Source organism: Hibiscus syriacus, unplaced genomic scaffold (genome assembly GCF_006381635.1).
Source record: "Hibiscus syriacus cultivar Baekdansim isolate YM2019G1 unplaced genomic scaffold, ASM638163v2 tig00109971_pilon, whole genome shotgun sequence".
In the NCBI taxonomy this organism is placed as follows: Eukaryota; Viridiplantae; Streptophyta; class Magnoliopsida; order Malvales; family Malvaceae; genus Hibiscus; species Hibiscus syriacus.
Genome location: NW_024062542.1, coordinates 588452 through 599456, shown reverse-complemented (window position 1 = coordinate 599456; position 11005 = coordinate 588452). Strand labels below are relative to the sequence as shown.

The 11005-nt window shown below is 31.5% G+C and overlaps 1 protein-coding gene across 1 annotated transcript; it reads right to left on the bottom strand.

The window, feature by feature from the left end:
• Positions 1–3433: 3433 nt before the first annotated feature.
• Positions 3434–4800, bottom strand: LOC120211181 (cyclin-D3-1-like). The gene is made up of 3 exons (XM_039209787.1): positions 4016–4800; positions 3794–3924; positions 3434–3710 (listed from the first exon to the last, which is right to left on the bottom strand). The coding sequence occupies exons 1-3, from the start codon at positions 4707–4709 to the stop codon at positions 3495–3497; spliced, it is 1041 nt and encodes a 346-aa protein (XP_039065718.1). The 5' UTR covers positions 4710–4800; the 3' UTR covers positions 3434–3494.
• Positions 4801–11005: the final 6205 nt, after the last annotated feature.

Genomic DNA, 11005 nt, shown 5'->3' with positions numbered 1-11005 from the left:
AAAAGTATTTCTTTTATATTTCAATTTAAAATAAGTGGAATTATTATCCATATTTTATCCTAAAAATAATTGTAATAAATATATTAAAAACCATAATTTTTTTGAAAGTAAAATTTTAGTTTTTGCCTCCTTAATAAATTTAAAACCATTAATTTTATTCATATTCTTTATATATAAATATTAATTTTATCATCAAATTTGTTTAATTGTATTAGTTTTATTCTTTGACTGACATTGATAATTAGAGTACTGATGATCTGGTATGTTGCCGTGGTTGTAATAATCCACGTGTGAACAATGATATGACATTAGAGATTAATTAATTTTTATCAAATTTGAGGACACAATTAATTTAATTAAAAAAATTGGAATTTATTTAATTTTAAGTAAAAAATTAAGAAACTAAGAAATTTTAAAAATATTAATATTCATGAAAATATTAAAAAAATATTACAATTTAAAATAATAAAAAATAAAGATTAAGTAAAAATTAAAAGTATTAAAATTATAATGTAATAAATTATAAATATAAAACCATTTTAAAAAAAAGTATTAATTATTAAAAATTTTGAACACTTTCGTTAGAAAAAATATTTTACTTTAAGTATACTACTATTCTTTGAAGTTTGAAGATATTTTCAATAAAATTATCATTGCATTAAAGTAACAATAAAACTCAAATTATTTTCAGATTTTCTACATTAAATATTAATGAACACTAACATGACGTAGAAAATTTAAGAATAATTTTAATTTTATTGTTATTCTGATATAAAGTTGACTACGAAAAATATATTCAAGGAATAGTTGTAAATTAACACCGTTGGGGGGAAATCAAACGAAAATTAAATATCTTATATAATTTTAAAATTTAAATTATTATATTTATAATTTATTATTTTATAACTTTTTGATATTTCTTTTAAAATTTTGCTCTCTTTTTTGAAGTTTCATAGTTTTTAAAATTTTATTAACTTTATGGTTTTTTAAAATTAAGAATATATTATTATTTTTCACGAGAAATATTATTTTGTTTATTATTAAAATCTTTAGGAACGCGAAGGATATTTACGTCAATTTATAGATATTGAAATGGTAAAATTTGAAGTGGGAAAAACAAATTATCATCTACTTATAGAAGGGAAAGAAGGAAAATTGGGGAAGAAGAAGAATTCAGCTTTAGAGTTGAAAGGAATATAGTGCAGTGCTACTTCATTGTTATAAAGCTGGAAAGGGATAATGGTGGGTTAAATGGGAGTCAACTCTGATCTGGTTTTACGTAAAGAAAGGAAAGCAAAGGAACAAGAAGGGCAGATTCCGAAGGAAGGAGACATTTTCTGAGCATTTTCTCGCCTGTCCTTTACTGCCTTCATATTTCGGTGAAATTATTTACTGTATATTAAAGTGGGTTATCAATTCAAATTATTCTAATTAATCGATTAAAATAATCTAAAATAATGAAAAGATAATATATATTTATTTTTTAATCTTTAATATGTACATACACCTTGTAAATATTGATGTTTGAATTTAAAACTCTTAAAAAATATAGCACTATATTTTATCACTAAAATTGCTTAATAATAAGGCTTAAATAGAGGAGATAGCAACAAAATCAAGGTCAAAGTCAAAATCTCCAAATCCAAAAGTCTACTGACCGACACATATATTTCGTCCTTCATACATGCAAACAAACGCCTTTTTTATTGTATATTACATATTCCTCACACGGACAATAATTTCCCATAACCAAACACGCTATAACATTAAATAACTATAATAAAGAAAAGGCAAAAGGGTACCAAACACCCTTGTACTTTTAAAAAAACCAATGTGGTCCTCCACTTTTTTTTTGCACCATATGTGGCACTCCAAGTCAGGAAAAAAACTCAATGTGGTCCTTTGACCAACGTTTTAAGTCGTTGATCAACAACTCCGTTATTTTGTGCTGACGTGGCAAGTTAACCATGCCAAAATCCTATTTTTTTCTCTCAATATGGTCATCCAACTCAAGAAAATAACTCAATTTGGCCCTCTTATTTTTCTCTCTTCTATTTTGATAACTAAACTTTAAAAGTTTTCAATTTAATCATTCAACTTTTGAATTGCTCCTATTTTAATCATCATGGTTTATTTTATTAATATTTATGTATGATGTGACATTTATTATTCTTATTTTATTAATATATGATTAAAATAAAATTAATTAAATTAAATTTTAAAATTATATTGGAAACAAAAAAAAAATTTCCAAAATTATAATTAAATTAAAAAAGATACTCCCTCTGTTTTATATATTTCCAAATCTCCACTCTTCTCCTCTATCCTCTCAATTCATTTTTCTTCTTTTTCTTTCATTACCCTGTCAATTAGCTCATCCCCAGTTTTTTCAATTTTTTTTCAAGTTCAATATGGGTTCAATGAATCTGGTAATGAAAGAAAAAAAAAGAAATCTTTGGTTGAAAAGAAAAAAATGCTACATCATACATAAATATTAATCAAATAAATCATGATGATTAAAACGTGAGCAATTCAAAAGTTGGGTGATTAAATTGAAATTTTTTAAAGTTTAATGACTAAAATAGAAGAGAGAAAAATAGTAGGCCCAGATTGAGTCATTTTCTTGAGTTGGAGGGTCAGATTAAGAGAAAAATAAGATTTTGACCTGGTTAACATGCACATCAGCACAAAGTAACGTAGTCGTTGGTCAACGACGAAAAACGTTGATCAAAAGACTACATTGATTTTTTTTCTGATTTGAAGGGTCACATCATGTGTAAAAAAAAAGTGGATGGCCACGTTGGATTCTTTTGAGAAGTACGAGAGTCTTTGGTACCCTTTTGCCTAAAGAAAACGATTGTCTTTTTTTCATTAGGTAAATTATTTTTGTAGCTAAACTATTATTTTTGTTCTTTTTTTATACTTAAATTTTATTTTATTTTTCAAAATCATATTTAATATTTAGTTTAGATTTCAATTTGATTTCCCAGTAAAAAATGTAACATAATTTCTAACGTGATAATTTTATTTTGTAATTATGACACAATATTATCTTACGGTGATCGGTGACATATCAACATCACCATTAAGTTTTTAACAATGATTTCAAAACTTAAATTAAACGCTAAACATGATTTTAGAAAAATAAAATTTAAGTATTATGACAGAACAAAATGTATACTTTACCCTCCTTTATTTTGGTAAATTGGTCAATTCTAAACTTAACGAGACCAATTGCATCTGTACAAAAAATCATCACAGATAAAACAAAATTGTTTCTAAATTTATTATACATAATGATGATGATGATGAATATTCAACATATATGTCCATATAACAGTATTTGCTTTGAAAGAGATGAAAAAAAGAAACATATAGAGAACGAAGCTCCATACATTCTTCAATTTCAATGCACCCATTTTTCTTTTATGAACTTGAAATTTGACTCCTTGGACATAAAGCATAAATATAGATCATATTTGGAGCAAGAGAGATTAAGAAGGGCTGCCAACGATATCTACGAAGACTCGGTTGAGTGATGGCAAATTCATTACTTGTTCTCGGGCTCTGATCTTCTTTAACGGTGGCTCAGCCGATGAGTCGTTCGAGCTATCTCTGCCAAATGCACCATCAATCACTCCACTACTAGGGGCCACCTTCCTCTTACATGCATTGCCTTGGATGAGCTCGTAACACTCATCTACTTTTTCCTGTGGAGCAATAAGTCCAAATCAATAACATTTAAATATTTAATCATATACAAATAATTGAAGAAAGACCAAATTAAACTAACCTTGCTTATTTTAATAACACTGAGAAGCTGGTTTTGGTAGTCAATGGGATTGAAAAGCTCAACTTGGTCTATAACGTTCATCATTGTTGCAGTGGCAATTACAGAGGGAAGATAAATGACAGATCTTGAATCTGAAAAAAAAAACCCAAAAGCGAAAAAAAAAATGAGAAAACAGACAAAGCACAAAATGGTTATTTTGTTTTGTAATGAAAGTGAAGTTACCAGAGATCACAGAGAGGAGGAGACGCTCACATCTCCTGAGAAACTCCCAATGGAGATGGGTTTTCAACCCCAGTTTTCTTATGATGTGATCGAGAAATGAAATAGGTGTAATTGGGTGCATCTTCCATTTTAGAGTTGAGAGTACCAAAAGCTCCATTCTTTGTACAGTTTTGGCATCGAAAACGTAATTTGTTTCCTCAACTTGCAGGTCTAGAAGGAGAGGCACTTGTGTTTCTTCAACTTTTGCAGCTAAAGAGAGACAAGTGACGGCCACGAGTTGGATCATCCAATGCTTATCTCGTTGAAACTCGAAGCTACTTAAGAACCTATCGAGATAGTTAATGGAAAGGACGGCCGTGTGAGTGGTGAAACCGAAGCGAGCATTGACTTTGATCATCCACTGCAAGGCCTCACGCCGAGCCATTGCTTGATACTCATCGGTTCCCACATCGAAACATGACTGCTGATGCTGCTCTGTTTCTTTAGAGAAGAGTGAAAGAAGCTCATCGTCTTCCCAAAACAAATCTTGCTCCAAGAGTGGGAAAAACGAAGGGTTCACGCCCATAGAAGAAGTCTCTTGTTCCAAATCTACAATTGCATCGTTTTCGGTTTCGTCCCATTTCTCTTCTTCGCAGTAGAGAGTGTCTAGCAGGAGGGAAGGGTGATTCTGTTCTTCATATCGTTGTATTGCCATCTTCAGAGTTGAAGAAGAGGGTTTTTCGAGTTCAGGTAACTCAGTATAGTAAGGAAAACATCCATAAATGAAAGCTGGTAGAGACGCCCATCTCTGTTTACTGGGTTTTCCCTGAGGTGAGCTGTAGATGAGAGGCTGATATTATAAGTCTACAGGGAGAGCTTAGAGAAAGAGCAAAAGGCATAGAAGAAATAATGAAAAGGGAAAGAGGATTTATTTTCTTTATATCACACTGGGTTTCACGCTTGTACTTTTTTCTCCCTTTCTAATCAATATATTATTTGTATTTTATGAAATATATTTCAATATTGGTAAATATAATGTGAAATATAATTAGGGATCCACATGAATTGATTTTTCCTCTAATTCCGTCCGACTTAAAAGTGTATATACTTCACTTAGGGATCCAAATGAAATATATTTCAATATTGGTAAATATAATGTGAAATATAATTATTCTATATAAATTTATTTTTAAATTTTTCTAGAAATTTGATGTGAGTACTATGTAATAATTAATTAAAAACTTTTAACTATTTGAAAATAAACGTTCATACTCTTGCACACACAACGCTTAAATTTAATATTTAAATTATAAAATTCATAATTTTATATAAATTGGTTTCACGCTTTCTACATAATGCAATTTTCAGTTGGACAACCACAAAAGTAAAATGGTGTTTTTCCTAACTCGATACAACAATTTCTGTAAAAAAAATCTTTTTATGCAGCAGAAATAAATGTTAGATAAAAAATTTAATCTCTAATGGATATTATATTGAAAATTATTTTTTTATTGAGATGTAGTTGAATTAAAAAGCCAACAATAAACCAACAATCAATTGGTCTAGTGAGATGAGACACTAAGTCTCTTAAGCAAGGTCAAGGTTCGAATCCCGACGTTCTCAAATAGAGCAAGCTAGGTTGGGAGGGTCGTACTCGTCTCTGCAATACTTGATCTGAATTAGTCGGTCAATAGATAGGATATTAGTGATTAATTCAAAATAAATTAATTAAAATTAAAGAGATTTGGTTTCAATGTTGAAACAGGTGAAATCATCATTTTTATAGGTAAAACATTTCTAAAAGATGAAACATGATTTGATACTCTAACCTATAAACTTCTTTTTCATATATTTATATTAGAAAATATGAAAAAGATAAATTTTAAATTATAATAGATTAAGGAAAACAAAGAATAAAAACATCAAGTCTAGCACTATTAATTACGTTCCACTTTCCTTTGGTGCATCCTTGCATGTCTAAATTGCTTCTTTTCATGCAACGTGGTACCAATGATGGCAATAACTACCGTTGCTATTTAGCTTTTGGGATGTGAGATGAGAGTCGTGAATATTGTATAAGAGGCAGCAAATATTGCGAGCCAGCTTTAATTTTACAAGTTTCATTAACTGCATCGAAATTTTCCTATCCAAAATCTAGGTTATGGTCGGCAATCAAAATTTCAAACTTAGTTGACTTGTATTGCTGACAGCAAAACAATTGAGTTGAAATATGTGAATGATTTTTTTATTAATATTACAAAGTAGTATCTGTTCGAAATATTATTGATTATTTAATAATGAATACTAAATTATGTTACTATAATTACTGGTGTTTAAACCTGTGACCTCTAAAAGCAACAATGATTCCTTTAACTACTAAAGTAAGTTAGTTCGTGCGTGAACGAAATTTTTAAATATACGTATACATATTGTATGAATAATGTATGAATAATGGCATGTTATAAACACACAACTTTATTAAAATTTAAATAAAATGTTTTAAGAAATATTTTACACATTTGTTAAATATTTTAAGGTGATTATATGTAAGGATGAGTATAGGTCAGATTTGCGGCCAATTTGACTTGATTTAAAAAATATATCCCTTCCATCTGAAACCCAACTTGATCTGAGTTTATGGTAATCTTACCCGACTCGAATCTGACTCGTTTTTAAAACTCAAACCCGACTCAAAAAAATATAGTTATAAAAATTATTATTTTAATTCAATAGAAAAATAATGGTTTAATTAAAAAATAAATATATAGAGAGCTATTATTGTATTTTTCTTGAATATATAAAGTAAAATTAGATTATTTTTCGATTCAAATCGGATAGGATATTTTTCACCCTAAATATGAACTCAGCCCGAACATATCATTAAAAGCCCTAAGTTGATTCGACTCGAACTCAATATTTTATTTAAAAAAATACGACTCCATAGAGTCAAGTCAGAAATCATCAAATTCAAATATCGTGTCCATCCCTAATTACAATATAATATCTACTTAGAACTTTCCTTAACTACAAAGAACAAATATAGTCTACAAACACAACTACTCAATTTAAAAACTCTCATAGAGAAAGAACACTCTCTTTCGTACTTGTTTGGATGATTTAATCCTTAAACATGAGACGTGATGTTTGGTGTTTGTCATTTATTATATGATAGTTGATTGCTTCACAAAGTCGAAGGAGCAAGAAACATCAAAGACAGAATATGCTAACTTCATCTACTTTGAAAGCAACTTGTTTGATATATTCACTCAATAATATCTTTACTTAGCTTTATCAGTTGGAACTAAAAAGGAAGAACAAGCATTTCTCCAACTTATAAAACAAATGAATTAAGCACTAGGCTGAGCTTGACATCTCTGACTATGACTAGACTCATGGACCAATAAGACAAGGTCCAACCACTCCTTTGAAAATGGCTCCTACAGTCCCACAGCTGCTTAGTGGGTTAACCCTTGAATGGGACTTGGTTCAATCAAATTTAACCATTTCTTTTCCTCCCATCGTCACTGCTTTTTTGTTAGATTTCAAAGCTGTCTTAGCAGTATTTCTTTTAATTGGTTATTATGTTTGGGACTGCTTTACAACTGCTTTAAGTTATGCAACATATATGTCATCATTTTCAATCTAGTTTCCTAGCTGTTTCTGTCTGAAAATTACAATGGGAATTGTTCAAGAATAGTTGTCAAGTAGGTGAAACTTGGGCAAAACACGTCGGGAGACTGTCCTTGTACAAAGACATATGAACATCATCACAACATAGGATTGGCAAGAAGATCCCGAATCATATGCAAAATCAAAAACACTAGATTCGTAGGATTTTAAGGGTCAATGTACAATCATCGAGCCCCTTATTGTTAATGGGGCGAGTTGCAAGTTCGGGCCTTCTAGTCGGTCTTATTAGAGCCTCAAGTCACTGCTACAATAGGCTCATATATATAACGGTGTTCAAACGGTTAATTCAGCTATCAATCAAATTAACTGAAAATTTTCTTTTTTTTCTTTTTTTTAATTAATCACTGGCATCCGATCTATTGACCGACTAATCCAGATCGGGTACTGCAGAGGCGAGGGCAACCCTCCCAACCCAGTTTGCTCCATTCACAAACGCCATGATTCAAACCACTGATCTTGCTTAAGGTACCTAATGTCTCATCCCACTAGACCAATTGGTCATTGGTGATATTTTTCTTTAATTGTTAATCGAACTGAACCTTTTTTAAAAAATATTAACCGAATCAAACCAAGTTCTCTTAATTCGGTCACTAACCAAATTAACTGATTTTTTAATATTTTTTTAATTATATTAATTTGAGTTTAAAGCAATAATTTTTTATTCGAGTTAAAATTTAATTAGGTATTTGAGTTCAGTTAATTCTTAATGAGTTTGAGTTTAAAATATATATTTAATATATATAATGTATTTAATATTTAATATTTTTAATTAATTTGGTTAATAGTTGATTTCGAGTCGAATTAACCTTTACCCAAATATTGAAAAAAAAATAACCTTTATCTGATCTAACTAATTTGACGACTTATGAGGAACCCCAACACTAATCATAGTTTGGAGTCGATATATAAGTCCGGTAAAATTGACAACTTATGAGGAACCCCATCTTCTTTACGAGATTTACCCTCCATGATTAAACCACTTTGAGTTGGCTTCACTGCACATGAAAATCCTTGTTCTTATATGCCAAATCGACAATTGACTTTAAAACAAAACAAAGAGAGGAAGAGAAAGTCAAAATTTTAGGGTCTAACAATAATAGTCAGTGATGAAAGTTGAGATAGCCGATGACGATAACCGGTGGTGACCGATAACAGTGATGCGTGATGGTCAATGATGAAAATTTTGATTGAATTTAAAGGTTAAATTGATATTTTATCTGAAGTTCATAAGTTAAATTAATATTTTATTTAAAATTCAAGACCAAATTAATATTTTCTCTATAATCCAGTGATCAAATTAAAATTTAATTATTTTTATTAACGTGACATGTCAATAAATTAACTAGAATTAATAACTCAATAACTAACATATAATGAATTAATAACATAAGTGATTAGATGCTAATCCGAGTGTTACTGAGATGTCGAAGGGGGATGAGGCTGCTCCTGTCTCGGTTAATGATAATCTTAAGGTGGATATATCGGAAGGCCGTGGATGGTTATCCCGAATAATCGTAAAAAGGGAGGGTCAAGCCGCTCCAATGAGAAGGAAGGCACTCATCATGGGTCCGGTTCCAGGTTTGCTAGTCTTGAGGTTGAACGAGTGGATGAGGCTAGGGATAAGGCTGGCAACGATGATAATGTAGCCCGTCAAACCGCTGAGGTGCCAACTAAACCTGGAAGGGTTACTACTTCCGTTAACTGAATTCAGTCAATGGTTTCGAAGAATGCAACTTATAAGGATTTTAACCCGGAGAAGAAAGGCAAGCCAAAAAAGGGGAAGGACCCTATTGAGGTTATTCCGATGGGTAGCTCAAAGGATATTCAAGTAATGGAACACCCAACGAAGACTAGATCTGGGGTACATCGAGCATTGTCTATTGTGAAACCTAATGAAGCTGGATCTTCCAAAGAGGCCCGGGAAGTTTCACGTGATAAGAGAGCGTGGGGGAAAGAGAATATAGTCAACAACAAGAGGAAGATTCAGATTTAAACCAGGCTGAAAAATACAATCACTACAGGTTTGACTGCTGAGGAACTTTCGCGTCGAATTTCTACTGATTTAGATCGCTCAACATCGGGTGACGGGGTTCATCAGAGACAATCTCCAGAGGAATCGAACTTCGGTTCACCTATGATTCAGTCTTCTGATGATGAGGAAGTTTACCTATCTGACTCCCCATGGGAACGGACTGACGTTTTGTGCATTGAGTCTGGTCTGTAAGGCCATCTCTAGCGTATCGCTTGAGTGGCGAAGATCTCTACTTTGGAGATAATCCTATGCTCCAGCCCATCGCCACTTTGTAGTTGCATTGTGGCAACAACTACATTGCACGTTAGAACTGGCATTGTACTTGTAATCACCATTTTTGCCTTAGCCTCCAGCAGCTGCCAACACTTCAACAGCAGTTGTCCCTCTACGTCCACGTTCCAGCATCTTCCACCAATAGCAGCAGGTCATCCACGTTTCAGCAGCTCTCCAGCAACTGCCAACACTTCAACAACAGTTGTCTCTCCACGCACACCAACAAGCAAGCAACAACACAAAAATCATCATATGTAATTTTCATTTTTTTCTTTTATCTTACACATGTAAAACCAGGGTTATAAAAACCCAAAGAAAGATTGTAAGAGACAGCAGCAGTAGATGGTAAAAAAACAAGAGCAATACAAAGAAAATCAGAAACAAAAATACAGAAAATGTTCTCTTCAATTTAGTTTTTTCTTTTATTTTTCAGCTTTATATATATATATATATATATATATATATATATATATATATATATATATATATATATATATATATATATATATATATATATATATTCGAAATAAAACAACAAATATAAGAGAAAAATATAGGATTTTTACCTTGGGGTTTTGGGTACCACATCACCGTCGAAGTCAGGTATAGTGCCGGGAGGTGAGCTTACGCGGTGGCCGAATTTTTTAGGGGCATCGGTCACATAAGAGGAAGAGAGTAAGAGATGAAAAGGGAGATAAGCCTTGGGTTTAGGCTCGTTTAAGGAGCGTTTTAGCCTTCCTCGGTTGAAGGAGTTGACGGTCGGAGTGTGAGGACCACCAAATCAGTGGCTAGCGATGGTGGGTTGTTTTGGTTGAGCGGCGCCGAAGTGAGGGGATAAGAAAAGGAGAGGAGATGAACGGGGAAGGGAAGAAGAAGGTTTAAGTTTTTTTTAGGTTTTAATTTTAGTTTTTTTAGATAAATATATTAGGATTTATTTTAATTTTAAAAAATTTCTTCTCATACCCCTAAACATTTACAATATTTTTACATTTTAAACCAATAGTTTTAGGGTTAAA

Excerpts from the sequence above, each read along its gene's own strand:
- LOC120211181 (XM_039209787.1), bottom strand. The coding sequence starts at position 4,709 with ATGGCAATACAACGATATGAAGAACAGAATCACCCTTCCCTCCTGCTA. Across the intron at positions 3,925-4,015 it reads CCTCCTCTCTGTGATCTCTG|ATTCAAGATCTGTCATTTAT; the intron begins GTAACTTCACTT and ends TTTTTTTTTCAG. Across the intron at positions 3,711-3,793 it reads GTGTTATTAAAATAAGCAAG|GAAAAAGTAGATGAGTGTTA; the intron begins GTTAGTTTAATT and ends ATTGCTCCACAG.